The sequence below is a fragment of the Perognathus longimembris genome, chromosome 25 (assembly GCF_023159225.1).
Source record: "Perognathus longimembris pacificus isolate PPM17 chromosome 25, ASM2315922v1, whole genome shotgun sequence".
NCBI classification, from domain to species: domain Eukaryota; kingdom Metazoa; phylum Chordata; class Mammalia; order Rodentia; family Heteromyidae; genus Perognathus; species Perognathus longimembris.
The window spans coordinates 4,514,731-4,529,007 of NC_063185.1; the positions used below are offsets into that span (position 1 = coordinate 4,514,731).

The window sequence follows — 14,277 nt, forward strand, 5'->3', positions numbered from 1 at the left end:
TATATATATATATATATATATGCCTGTATATTATATATAATAAAGTATATGATTTGACAAGTTATCTATCATTCAGCAGAATTACATTGAGAGTCAATGATGTATTCAGATTAATTTCATATTGAGCTATTATAAATAGTTCCACTGTAGGGCTGGGAATATGGCCTAGTGGCAAGAGTGCTTGCCTCATATACATGAAGACCTGGGTTCGATTCTCCAGCAGCACATATATAGTGAATGGCCAGAAGTGGTTCTGTGGCTCAAGTGGCAGGGTGCTAGCCTTGAGCAAAAAGAAGCCAGGGACAGTGGTCAGGCCGTGAGTCCAAGACCCAGGATTGGCAAAAAAACAAAACAAATAGTTCCACTGTGAACATTTACATCTTTGGATAGATTCATTTTCTTGGATAAAGAGTGTTAGGTCTGTAGCATATAGTAGTAATGTTTTAAGTCTTAGGTGCCACATACTTGTAATCCTACTACTCAGGAGGCTAAAATCTGAGGATTGCAGTTCAAAGACAGCCTGGGTAGGAAAGTCCATGAAGACTCTTTATCTCCAGTGAACCACCAGAAAACCAGGAGTGGTGTTGTGGTTCAAAGAGATAGAACACATCCTTGAGCAAAAAGAGTTCAGGGACAGCACCTCGGCCCCAAGTTCACGCTTAGCTTTTCCACTCAAGGCTGGTATTCAACCACTTGAGTCACACTTCTCAAGCCTAGCTTTATTTTTTCTTTCCTTTTTTACATTTTATTAAAGAAATCCTCAGACGTAAACGTGGACAGGATAGTGTAAAGAATCTGAATGCATTTGTTATCTATTTTGATTAGTTACCAACTTTCTGCCTCATTTTCCCCATATGTTTGAAAAGGAGATTAGAACCTTTTCAAAACACATGTAGGATGGCACAGCAATAATATACTGCCTGTGTGAAGTATTTCCAATTCATATTTAGATATTTGTTCAAGTGTTTTTGTTCATTGTTTTAAACCAGGCTTCAAAGAATGACCCTGAATTGCACATATAGATTATATTATTCTACTTATATATCTTAAGTTTCTCTTAGTTACCAATGGTACTTCCTTCTTGCCCTATTCCCTTCCCTTCCTATCTGCTCTACTTGCTCTGCTATCAGGGTCATGGTCTCTTGCTAGGCTTTTTTTTTTTGTGCCAGTCTCTAGAACTCAGGGCTTGGGCATTGTCCCTGAGCTTCTTTTGCTCAGGGCTAGCACTCAACCACTTGAGCCACAGCACCACTTCTGGATTTTTCTGTGTATGTGGTACTGAGGAATCGAACCCAGTGTTCATGCATGTTAGGCAAGCACTCTACCACTAACTAAGCCACATTCCCAGCCCTTGCTAGACTTTCTTGTTCTACGACTTTTTAGTGTTATACCACTTAAGCCATGCCTCCAGTTTACCATTTGTTGGTTAATTGGAGATGAGGTTTTGCAGACTTGGACTGTGATCCTCCATTTATCAACATCCTGAGTAGCTAGGAGTATAGGTGTGAGCCATTGGCACTTGGCTCTTTTCCAATTTTTAAAAAAATGCTATTCATTTGTTGTTGGGATGATCATTTGTCCTGTTACCCTGTTTATACTTTAAATTGGATTGGTTACATCCGTATGTTGTTCCTGTAGTTTGCTGCTTTCCCTTTAGTATTTCATTTACAGTTGTATCTAGAGGCTGGATCAGAATCAGATCCAACTTTTTTTTGGCATGTATGCTTTATGTTCAGTTATTGAGATGGCTTACTCCTGTTCCTAGCTACTCAGGAGATGGATATTAGGGTGGTTATAGTTTGAAGCAGCCTAGGCAAAAAAGCAAGATCCCATCAGCCAATAAGGTGGGTGTATGACAAGTGATTGTCATCCTGGCTACGTAGAAGATGTGTCCAGGGTGCCCTGGCAAACACTCAGGAAGGACCCTCTCCAACAGTACCCGTTAAGGGAAAAGGTCTGGGGCATGTCTCAGCTAGCAAAGCACTTCCTTTGCAAGTCCAATCTCATTACCACCCCAAGTAGAGGAAGATATTATCCTTTTAAGCTAGACCCCAGGCCAACTTGAGCTGTATAGTAAGACCCTGCCTCAAGAATTAAGAGCTGGGGGGCTGGGGATATGGCCTAGTGGTGAGAGAGCTTGCCTCATATACATGAGGCCCTGAGTTCAATTCCCCAGCACCACATATATAGAAAATGGCCAGAAGTGGCGCTGTGGCTCAAGTGGCAGAGTGCTAGCCTTGAGCAAAAGGAAGCCAGGGACAGTGCTCAGGCCCTGAGTCCAAGCCCCAGGACTAGCCAAAAAAAGAAAAAAAAAATTAAGAGCTGGAGATGTAGCTCAGAGGTCAAGTGCTTGCCTCAGCCCCAGTACTGTGGTGTATAATGGAGTGGGTGTTGTCAATGTCTACATCCTGTTCTACCACATACTAAAATTAATCATTTGACTCAAATTTCAACCTCATGAATGTGTTAAAAAGCTCCTCACTAAATTCTCACCTAATTTTAGTAACAAGGAGGGTTTTTTAAACTACTACTGACCTGATATCCCCCCTCTCCCCCCAGGAATCCACACCTGTTTTGTATGTAAGCAGAGTGGTGAAGATGTTAAAAGGTGCCTTCTGCCCTTGTGTGGAAAGTTTTACCATGAAGAGTGTGTCCAGAAGTACCCACCAACTGTCATGCAGAACAAGGGCTTCCGGTGCTCCCTCCACATGTGCATAACCTGTCATGCTGCTAATCCAGCCAGTGTTTCTGCATCTAAAGGTAAGGATTTCTCATATAGAACGATCTAATTTCGGGACCTTAGCTTTATTGACAATGGTTACTTTCAAATGAAGTGGAATATCTCTTCCCAGCCTCTGGCTTGTCAGGTAGGCAGTAGACTACTTCCATAGGCATTACATTGTGTTTTCTGGAAGTCTGGCCTTATGTGGTAGTTTTAAAGGTTTAGACAATGTGCAGTTCAGTTTGAAAAAGGTTTTGTGTTCACTCCCTGTTGAAATCACTATTAATGTATAGATTGCCTTTAGGAGGTTTGATAATGGTTTAATTGGTGAGGTATATTATTTGTTAATTGCCAGTCCTGGGGCTTGAACTCAGGGCCTGAGCACTGTCCCTGGCTTCCTTTTGCTCAAGGCCAGCACTCTACCACTTGAGCCACAGCATCACTTCAGGCTTTTTTTTTTTTTTTAAATGTGCTGAGGAATCGAACCCAGGGCTTCATACGAGGCAAGAATGAGTATTTCATCCCTCTCTTCCTGAGGGTCGTTCCAGCTGTCCTTGGAGTCTGGTCAGTGGTTTGGATAGTGAACAGGCATCATGCTCCTTTGTTCGTGTGGGAACTTCTTTTGTAGATTTGGCACATAGTTCCCATGTTAGTAATACATGTTTAAGATCGACCTTCCATTTTGGACATTTTTCTCTATCCAACTAAGAAATTGTGTCTCAATTGTTCTCACATATAATCTGATTTTTACTCATTTTTGCTCCTGCCTGGTTTTTCTGTAGGTCGTCTGATGCGTTGTGTCCGCTGCCCTGTGGCATACCATGCCAATGACTTCTGTCTGGCTGCTGGGTCAAAAATCCTTGCATCGAATAGTATCATCTGCCCTAATCACTTTACCCCTAGGCGGGGCTGCCGAAATCATGAACATGTTAATGTCAGCTGGTGTTTTGTATGCTCAGAAGGTGAGGAAGTTACTTTTACCTCTCTGAGTAGGACTGGAAAATGGTTAATACAGCATTTCACTTGGGGGAAAAAGTTATTTTTTTGAAGTTTCCAGCGGAAGAAATTATTTAGAATTGATATCTTGAATTAATCATAAGGTAGCAGAACTTTGAAAACCTGGTTTGGTTCCTTTTTTAGAGAGCTTGACTGGTTATTTTGAATAATGGACTTGATTTTTGTTACAATGATAAAGAATTAAAGCACTAAGGAATGAAACAAAAAATAAAATCCTTCCAATAGGAAAAAAATTACAGCTTAATTTTTAGTTATGTTGGTCTAAATCTTTTTTTTTGGCCAGTCCTGGGCCTTGGACTCAGGGCCTGAGCACTGTCCCTGGCTTCTTCCCGCTCAAGGCTAGCACTCTGCCACTTGAGCCACAGCGCCGCTTCTGGCCGTTTTCTGTATATGTGGTGCTGGGGAATCGAACCTAGGGCCTCGTGTATCCGAGGCAGGCACTCTTGCCCACTAGGCTATATCCCCAGCCCCTAAATCTTTTATATATGTCATCAGACAAGTATGATAATCTATTAAGAAACAATTCTAACCAATGTTATTATCACATATATCTTTTGATTTTTTTGGAGGGGGAAGGGCGGGTCTGTCCTGGGGCTTGAACTTTGGCCCTGGGCTCTATACCTGAGCTCTTCAGCTCACGGCTAGCACTTTACCACTGGCACCACAGCGCCACTTCAGGTTTTCTGGTGGTGGTTAATTGGAGGTAAGAGACTCACAGAATTATTTTCCTATCCTTTCTTGGCCCCCCTCTTCCCCCACCCCCCCCAATCTCAGCTTCATTAGTAGCTAGGATTATAGGCATGAACCACTGGCACCAGTTGCTCTTTTGATGATTTTTTTTTTTTTTTTGAGAAGAGATTCTCACTGTGCTGCTCAGGTGGTTTGAGAGTACTCAGTGTTCTTCCTACCTCAGACCCCTAGTTAACAGTACTACCATACCCTGTTTATTTATTTTATTTTTGGCCAGTCTTGGGGCTTGGACTCAGGGCCTGAGCACTATCCCTGAGCTTCTTTTTGCTTAAAGCTAGCACTCTACCTCTTGAGCCACAGGGCTGAGGAATCAAACCCAGGGCTTTTATGCATGCAAGACAAGCACTCTACTGCTAAGGCATATTCCCAGTTCCTCATGCCCAATTTTGACATCATTTTTATGACTTTTATTTTTTGTGAATAATCCTTTTTTTTTTTTCGCCTTTCTTTTTCTTCTGGTACTAGTCCTGGTGCTTGAACACCAAACCTGGGGCACTGTCCTTGAGCTTTTGTGTTCAAGGCTAGTCCTCTACCACTTGAGGCAGGGCTCCACTTTTATCTCTTTGGTGGTTAATCGAGATAAGAGATAAGTTTGTATGTACACATACATGCCTTCTCTAGCTTTGTTTTTCACCTTAATTTTGCTTCATTGGTTAGGGCTGAGCAAAAGCTACTTAAGCGGAGTCCTTCTGGGTCTGATTGTCAGATGTTCTGATTCCTGCAGGAGGTAGCCTCCTATGCTGTGATTCTTGTCCTGCTGCTTTTCATCGGGAATGCTTAAACATTGATATCCCTGAAGGAAACTGGTATTGCAATGACTGTAAGGCAGGCAAAAAGCCACACTACAGGGAGATTGTCTGGGTAAAAGTTGGACGATACAGGTGAGTAAGCCAGAAAAAGAATGGCACATTTCTTTTACCATCCTGATTCTTAGAAACTTAAGACACGTTGCTTACTTTTTAAGAAATGTTCTTCTTTCTGCTTAAGCACAGTATCTCCTCTCCCCTCCCCACCTCTGCCAATTAATTTTGTCTTAGAAGAAAGAACAAGTATGTATCCACACATAATCTCACAAACAAGGAAATACACTGCCAGTATTTTAGGACACTTATTTGCATATATGCTCAGTACAAAGCAGTGACTCTCACTCTCACCAAATAATTGTTGTTTGTTATTTCTGTCTTAGGTTGATTATTTTCCTAGTGACCTTCAATTTTCTAGAGCTTTCTTCCCTGTTTACATCTTTTCCAGGTGGTGGCCAGCTGAGATCTGCCATCCTCGAGCTATTCCTTCCAACATTGATAAAATGAGACACGATGTGGGTGAATTCCCTGTGCTCTTCTTTGGGTCTAATGACTATCTGTGGACCCATCAGGCCCGTGTATTTCCTTACATGGAAGGGGATGTGAGCAGCAAGGATAAGATGGGCAAAGGAGTGGATGGGACGTATAAAAAAGGTAATTTTATCTTATTTCTCAGACTTGAAAAGTCTGTTAAGATGTGTTCTGTTCCAATTGGTTGTAATGCACACTTAGCAGATGTGTTCTGTCCTGGGTCTTTTTGTTGCCCTAGTTATAAGATTTTATGGGGAACTTGATTCCCATAACCCATTGTTTTAAAACTTAGCCTTGGGGCTAGGAGTGTGGCTTAGTGGTAGAGTACTTGCTTAGCCTGCATGAAGCCCTGGGTTGGATTCCTCAGCACCACACAGACAAAAAAGGCCAGAAGTGGTTCTGTGGCTCCAAAGGTAAAGTGAGCAAGGAGCCAGGGACAGTGCTCAGGGCCCTGAGTCCCAAGCTCCAAGACTGCCCCCCCAAAAAAAACAAAACAAAACAAAACAAAAACTCAGCCTTTACTTAACTATAGCTTCCTTGAGGAACGGTGTTCTGTTTTTCTCACCTCTAAGTAGAGTTTGGAAAATATTTTGTAGAACAGACACTTCATTTTGCTAAATAAGTATTCAGATCACTACAAAGTTACTTTTGCTAGAGAGGTTCACCCTCCCTCCCTCCCTCTCTCCCTTACTTGGCTAGGGGTTGGTCCTGGGGCTTAAACTCAGGATCTGGGTGCTGTCTCTGAGCTTTTTTTTTTTTTTGCTCAAGGCTAGTACTCTCCACTTGGCAGCTTTTTTATGTGTGTGTGATTAGCTAGAGATAAGAGTCTCATGTATGGACTTTTCTTCCTGGGCTTGTTTTTTCTTTTTGCCTTGTTTAAAAGACATGAAATTTACCAAAAATTGCAAATTGAAGGGTATTTAATTTGTGTGGCTTAACTTTGAGGACAGTGGGAACAGGTGGGGCTGCAATTTGGGCCATTCATGTCAGCATCGGCTTTCGCATTTATTTACCAAATGGCTGAGTCTTTGAGGTTTGTTTTTGTCATCCGACACAATGGGAAAATGGGAAATGTTACCTGCAGCACACATAGTTGATGTTCCTCGGTGGGAATTACAGTCTTCTACTAGCTGTCACAGTACATTTCTTGATAATTGGATATATTTGAATACTGAAGTTTAAGATTTTGTGTCCATGAGGTCTCAGGGTGTGGTGAAAACCAGGAGTCTAAGCATGATGAGTCTTAACACTTTGTCATTTCCTTTTGTTTTGTTGGTGCTACAACCAGGGCTTGTGCTCAGGACATTGTGCTCTCACTCCGTTTATTTGTTCATGGCTGATGCTCTGTTCATTGAACTATACCCCCAGTCCAGCCCTTTTTGCTAGTTAACATTGGAGATAGTCTTTTGTTCTTTTTATTCTTATCTGAACTGACTACCTACTGTAGTCCTCAGATCTCTAGCTCCTGAGAAGTGAGAATTACAGGTGTGAGCCACCACTGCCTAACAACTAAAAATTACAGTGGCAAAAAATGAAATCTTTGAATTTTTTTCAGGTACTATAATCTTTTTTAAAAAATTTTATTGTCAAGGTGATGTATACAGAGGGATTACAGTTACATAATAAGGTAGTGAGTATATCTCTTGTCTTACTTGTTACACCTTCCCTCATTTTTCTTTCTCTTCCCTAGCTCAGATAAACATATATACAATATCCAGTATACCAGAATCATATACAGTGACCACAGGGAGTATGCCATAGGAAATTCACCTAGTACAGTAAACATAATGACAACAATAAAATTCTCCTGTTTTCATCTCTTGGAGTTCATTTTGCTTAGCCTCATCTTATATAATCATATGTCAGGTACTATAATCTTCAATCACATGAAAGCACAAAAGTGAAGTGTACATTTGTTATAAAGGAAGGTTCAAGTAGAGTAGTTCATAGTGAATATTTACAGAATGAGTATTAGAATAGTAGGCACGTGCTGTAGACAGAAGACAAGGAGAAAAATATCTTCAATTTTGAGTTTCTTCTGGAGGTTAGTGTGCATGTTACCCAAAAAAGACTAGAATGTTTCTGGAAGTAGAGAATGAGAACTGAATAAATAGCTTAAGTCCAGTGATGATGAAGTAGATAAAGAAGATGGTGTTAGATGTTAGAAAGAAGATGTTAGAAGATGGTGTTCTCTGTAAGCTTTTCATGTCATTCATCTGTATAGTATTTTTCTTCTGACAGTCTGTATATTGACATTTAGTTGCACTTGATGTTTTAATGCTTTGTGTGAATACCTTGGGAACTATAGTCCATTTAAAAACAAGTATCTTTTTTTTTTAATTTAGTGTTGATTTTTTGTGTATAAAATAATTTTTTAAAGTAATACTTGCTTTGTGTTTCTTAGCTCTTCAGGAAGCTGCAGCGAGGTTTGAAGAGTTAAAGGCCCAAAAAGAGCTAAGACAGCTGCAGGAAGATCGAAAGAATGACAAGAAGCCTCCACCTTATAAACATATAAAGGTGAGATGAAATCTTGAGGACCTCTCTAGGAGAGTCTGCACAGTTTACCCTCTTCTTACTCTGTTCATGCATAGAATGGGAAGTTAAAAAAAAGTTGCTTTGGGACAGAGATAGGAGTGTAAAAGAAGAAAAAAAAATACCTAGTGACCCTTTCCAGTGCAGTGTATGCACTATAGCTAGGCTTGTGTTATATTTATATTGTTATAAACATTCAGTGTATGTTATATAAAAATTCACCTATGTAACTTAAGGGTAGGAGTGTTGGGGGGAAATAAGGGAGAACAATGGAAGTGTGAAATTGATCAAGATGCATTATATTACTAACCCGACTTGTGGAATTGAAACATTTTGTACAATACTTGTAATAAAAAATAGTAAATATTAAAATAACGTGGTCATATATATGAAACCCCAATTATCCAAAGGTGTTTCATCCAAGATTTTTCCACTTAAGAAAAGTAGCTGGGGGCTGGGGATATGGCCTAGTGGCAAGAGTGCATGCCTCATATACATGAGGCCCTGGGTTCAATTCCCCAGCACCACATATACAGAAAATGGCCAGAAGTGGCGCTGTGGCTCAAGTGGCAGAGTGCTAGCCTTGAGCAAAGAGAAGCCAGGGACAGTGCTCAGGCCCTGAGTCCAAACCCCAGGACTGGCAAAAAAAAAAAAAAAAAAAAAAAAGAAAGAAAAGTAGCTGGGGGCGGGGGTGGGGGGGAAGATGAGGGAGGAGGTAACAAGTTGAACAAGAAATGTACTCACTGCCTTATGTGTGAAAATGTAACCCCTCTGTACATCACTTTGACAAATAAGTAAATATTAAAAAGAAAAGAAAAGTAGCTCTGGGCTGGGAATGCATCCCAATGGTAGAGTGCTTGCCTAGCATACATGAAGCTCTAGGTTCGATTCCTCAGCACCACATATAGAGTAAAAGCCGGAAGTGGCACTGTGCCTCACATGGTACAGTGCTAGCCTTCAGCAAAAAGAAGCCAGGGATAGGGCTCAGACCCTGTGTCCAAGCCCCAGGACTGCCCACCCCCACCCCCAAAAAAAGAAAAGTAGCTTTAATTTTCTGATTCAAATGAGGCTTTGTACCCAAAACTCTGTGTGTATATCAGTCCAGGGCTTGAATCGCCTCTCATTCTCACTGCTGGCTAATGCTTTACCACTGGAGCCATACTTCTACTTCTAGCTTTTTTTTTCTGGTTAATTGCCTTTGAGATTTTTGTCTGCTTCGGTTGGCTTGAAACTACCATCCTCAAATCTCGGCCTCACTAGTAGCTAGGATTCTAAGTGTGAGCCACAAGTGTCTGACAAACTACTTACATCCCCATATATTGAGCATGTTATATACATTTTTGAGGCAAAGAAATTGCCTACTAGGGCTGGGAATATGGTCTAGTGGCAAGAGTGCTTGCCTCGTATACCTGAAGCCCTGGGTTCGATTCCCAAGCACCACATATATAGAAAACAGCCAGAAGTGGCGCTGTGGCTCAAGTGGCAGAGTGCTAGCCTTGAGCAAGAAGAAGCCAGGGACAGTGCTCAGGCCCTGAGTCCAAGGCCCAGGACTGGCAAAAAAAAGAAAAGAAATTGCCTACTAAATAAAGGTCCTGATTGTGACCTATCAGGTATACCATCGTATGTGTTTCTCCAGGTGAACCGTCCTATCGGTAGGGTGCAGATATTCACAGCGGACCTGTCAGAAATTCCTCGCTGTAACTGTAAAGCTACTGATGAGAACCCCTGTGGGATAGACTCAGAGTGCATCAACCGCATGCTGCTGTATGAATGCCACCCTACCGTGTGTCCTGCGGGTGGACGCTGTCAGAACCAGTGCTTTAGCAAACGCCAGTATCCAGAGGTGGAAATTTTCCGCACATTACAGAGGGGCTGGGGCCTACGAACAAAAACAGATATCAAAAAGGTAAAAAAAAGAACAAAACCAAAAAACCTCTCCTTAGTTGTAAGATTTGTTGCATATGATTTGTTCTTGATAAGCAAAATTCATTATAGAGGAAGACAGTACAGTTTAGGGATTAATCTTATTGTGTATGTTGTTGTGGCCCTGCAGAGCTGAGATTTAGACTCAAATTCTTACATTGACCAAGTTTATTGTGTGGGATGAAAAAAGGAAACATAAAGATCCTGTGCCATTTATTTAACCTTTTGTGACACGCTTAGAAGTATTATATTAGAAAGGGAAGTGGTATTAAGCATTGTAAGAGATGTTTATTATCTTTTTGTGTGTGTGCGGGTCCTAGGGTTTGAACTTAGCCTGAGCATGCTACAACTTATGTCTGGCTTTTTGAGTCTCGTGGATTTTATTTCCCCATGATCCTCATATCTTATCCTCCTAAATAGCTAGAATTACAAGCTTGAACCACCAGTGCCCGACTCATTAATTTTTTAAATACATAAATATGAATAAGCTGTTGCTTTTCTCATTAAACCAGGAGCTATTTCTTGTTTGTTCTAGGGTGAATTTGTGAATGAATATGTGGGTGAGTTAATAGATGAAGAAGAATGCAGAGCTCGAATTCGTCATGCCCAAGAACATGATATCACTAACTTTTACATGCTCACCCTAGATAAAGTAAGTAATATAGAGTGTTCCCACTATTGTTAAGATGGTGAAATTTGTTTCATTTTAGCCATTGTTTATAGATATGATATGAAAATTTGAGCTCTTCCCAAATGCAGCTGTTTCTCCACACCAGTAGGATGGCTTAATTATTTTTCTGCAAAATCTTTTTATTTTATACAAGTTGAAACTTCTTTAATATTTAATTCATTGATCAGATTATATAAATAGATCTCTAATTATAGAAAAAATTATGTCTCTTTTCACTGGTGCCTGGTATTTTTAGAATTTCTAATAATTTCAGTATTGTTTATTTTCTGTGGATCTGTAATTTCTCTTTGTACCTGAATATTACTAGGTTCAAAACCTTTATTTGTTTATTGCCAGTCCTGGGGCTTGCTGTGGGCTGTTGCTGTGCTCCTTTTACTCAAGGCTTGCTTGCACTCTACCATTTCAGCCACAGCACCACTTGTGTTTTTCTGATTAATTGGAGGTCAGAGTCTCAAATAACTCTTGCCTGGGCTGGGCTGTCTTTGAACTGCAGTCCTCAGATCTCAGCCTCTTTGCATAGTTAGGATTACAGGGGTAAGCCACTCTACCTTCTCACCTCAGAAGGTCCTGGGTGTCGTCCCGTGTCTCCCCCACCCCCACCCCCAGTGTGTGAGTTTAACCCCAGGGTCTCAAACATGCTGGGCAAGCATTCTACCATTGAGCTACATCCTCGGCCCTTTTTAAAAATTTTATTTTGACATAAAGTCACTTAAGTTGTCCAGGCTGGCCTAGAAATTGCCTTTTTTTTTTTTTTTTCTTTTCCTCTTGCTTTACCCTCTATTTCAAGTGTAAGCCATCACACCTGGCCTTATCCAGTAACTCTTAATAGCAGCCCTTTTCCTGATACTTATTAACCCCTGTAAATAAATTGTATTTATTTCAGTAGTCTTTGGGTTTGAACTCTGAACCTTCCTACCACTTTAGCATTTGTGCAACCCTCTTTTGCTGTAGTTTATTTCTGATAAGGTCTTATTTTTTTTGCCCAGGGCTATCTCACACATACCTGGGATTACAGTGTGAGCCACTGGAGCTAGTGTTAAATTGTCTTCACTTGCAGATATTCTGATTAACATTCAGGACAGATAGTCACCATTAGAAGTTAAATTTCAGTAGGGGAGTTCTATTTTCTTTGGTTAGAAAATTTCTTATAAGGCTGGGAATATGGCATAGCGGTAGAGTGCTTGCCTAGCATGCATGAAGCCCTGGGTTCGATTCCCCAGTACCACATAAATAGAAAAAGCCAGAAGTGGTGCTGTGGCTCAAGTGGGAGAGTGCTAGTGTTGAGCAAAAGAATCTCAGTACAGCCCTCAGGCCCTAAATTTAAGCCCGAGACTGGTTTAAAAAATAAAAATAAAAAATCTTAGATTGAGACAAACTATGTCTGTGTCCACTAGGAGGCTTCCTTCTATTTTTTTTTAAGTTTTGCTGCAGTTTTTATTTTCATGTATTTGAAGTGTAATCCAAGAATTTATATTTCTAATAACCAGCCATACAGACTGAGTTGGCACTGTTGCTCTGTGGCTTCGAACCATTGTGTAGGGATAATCAGATGCCAGAAATAACTTCAGCTTATTAGAGAGGATACTATATTTTCTTTTACTCTGTGTCTTGATTATGGGAGTTGATCCTCAGGACCAGAGCACTCACTGTTCCTCAGCTTTGGTATACAAAGCTAGTGTTCTACGACTTGAGCCACACCTCTGTTCTGCATTTTTAGTAGTTAATTGGAGATAAGAGTCTCATTGACTTTCTTGCAGGGGCTGGCTTTGAACCGTGATCCTCAGGTCTCAGCCTCCTGAGTAACTAGTATGAAAGGCATGAGGCACTGGTCCCAACAGATAGTATAATGCTAATCAGTAGTAAATTATCAGGAAGTCTGATGAACATATTTTCTTGGCATCTTAGGATCGAATCATTGACGCTGGTCCCAAAGGAAATTATGCTCGGTTCATGAATCACTGCTGCCAGCCTAACTGCGAAACACAGAAATGGTCTGTGAATGGAGACACTCGTGTTGGCCTTTTTGCCTTGAGTGACATTAAAGCAGGTAAGAGATATTTAAAGATTCTGAATATCAGCTCTGGATATTAGTTTTTATCATTTAAGTAAGTCCATGTCCTATGCTACAAAATGAAGTCTCAATTTCTGACTCATAGGTCTTACCAGGTGGCACTTGGCATAGGTTTCTTTTCTTCTCTTTTTTTTGCCAGTCCTGCGGTTTGAACTCAGGGCCTGAGTCACTGTCTCTGGCTTCTTTTTGCTCAAGGCTAGCACTCTACCACTTGAGCCACAGCACCACTTCTGGCCTTTTGGTATATATATGGCACTGAGGAATCAAACCCAGGGCTTCATGTGTATGAGGCATGCACTCTTGCCACTAGGCCATATTTCCAGCCCCTAGGAACTTCTTATAAATGAAATTTTACAGTACTTGTCCTTCTGATTCACTCATTCTATCTAGCATGTCTTTAGCGTTGAATTTGGTAAGAAGGGTGGGAATTCATTTTTGTCAGTACAGAGGCTTGAATTCAGGGTCTCAAACTTTTCTGCTTGCTTTAGCACCTCTGGCCCTGCCATTTTCTGATTATAGTAAAAATGAAATCTTTTGGACTGTTCTGAGCAATTGGTTTGCAAAATATTTCTTCAAATCCCAGCCTTCTGACTAGCTCAAATTATAGGCATGAGCCACCAGTGCTCAGCTTTAATTCCTACGCTTTTAACTTTGATATGAACTTCCTATTTGGTCTGCCTTAGAAACTTTCAGGTAGGGCTGGGAATATGGCCTAGTGGCAAGAGTGCTTGCCTCGTATACATGAGGCCCTGGGTTCGATTCCTCAGTACCACATATACAGAAAATGGCCAGAAGTGGCGCTGTGGCTAAAGTGGCAGAGTGCTAGCCTTGAGCAAAAAAGAAGCCAGGGACAGTGCTCAGGCCCTGAGTTCATGGCCTAGGACTGGCCAAAAGAAAAAGAAAAAGAAACTTTCAGGTATCCAGTCTCTTGGCTCACTCTCCCTTCCACATTTGTATATCTCCCACAATATAAAGCAAAGTCACTTCTACTCATTCAAATGTTGGTAGTTTTGTATGTATAGTTCTGTTCTGTTATGGTTTTCTTTTTATGGTTCTCAGGCAGACCTCAGGTCTAATGTATGCTTGGCACAAGGGGTCTGACACTGACTAGGTTATATTCAACCCTCACCTCTGAGCTACCAAAGAGTTATATGTTGAGACACTGCTCATTTCTGCCTGGCACCCTGCATCTCAGCATTAGAATGCAGGTGTGGGATGGTTTGTATCCAAGGCAAAT

The 14,277-nt window shown here is 41.0% G+C and overlaps 1 protein-coding gene across 4 annotated transcripts in view; it reads left to right on the forward strand.

The window, feature by feature from the left end:
- Nsd1 (nuclear receptor binding SET domain protein 1) overlaps positions 1-14,277 on the forward strand; it is a 96,822-nt gene that overhangs the window by 71,070 nt on the left and 11,475 nt on the right. For all 4 annotated transcript variants that reach the window (XM_048334101.1, XM_048334102.1, XM_048334103.1 and 1 more), the window contains 8 exons: positions 2,560-2,760; positions 3,505-3,684; positions 5,214-5,370; positions 5,741-5,946; positions 8,228-8,340; positions 9,992-10,261; positions 10,814-10,930; positions 12,875-13,016. In XM_048334101.1, coding sequence (XP_048190058.1) covers positions 2,560-2,760; positions 3,505-3,684; positions 5,214-5,370; positions 5,741-5,946; positions 8,228-8,340; positions 9,992-10,261; positions 10,814-10,930; positions 12,875-13,016 — 1,386 coding nt within the window. The remainder of the gene's footprint in view (positions 1-2,559; positions 2,761-3,504; positions 3,685-5,213; positions 5,371-5,740; positions 5,947-8,227; positions 8,341-9,991; positions 10,262-10,813; positions 10,931-12,874; positions 13,017-14,277) is intronic.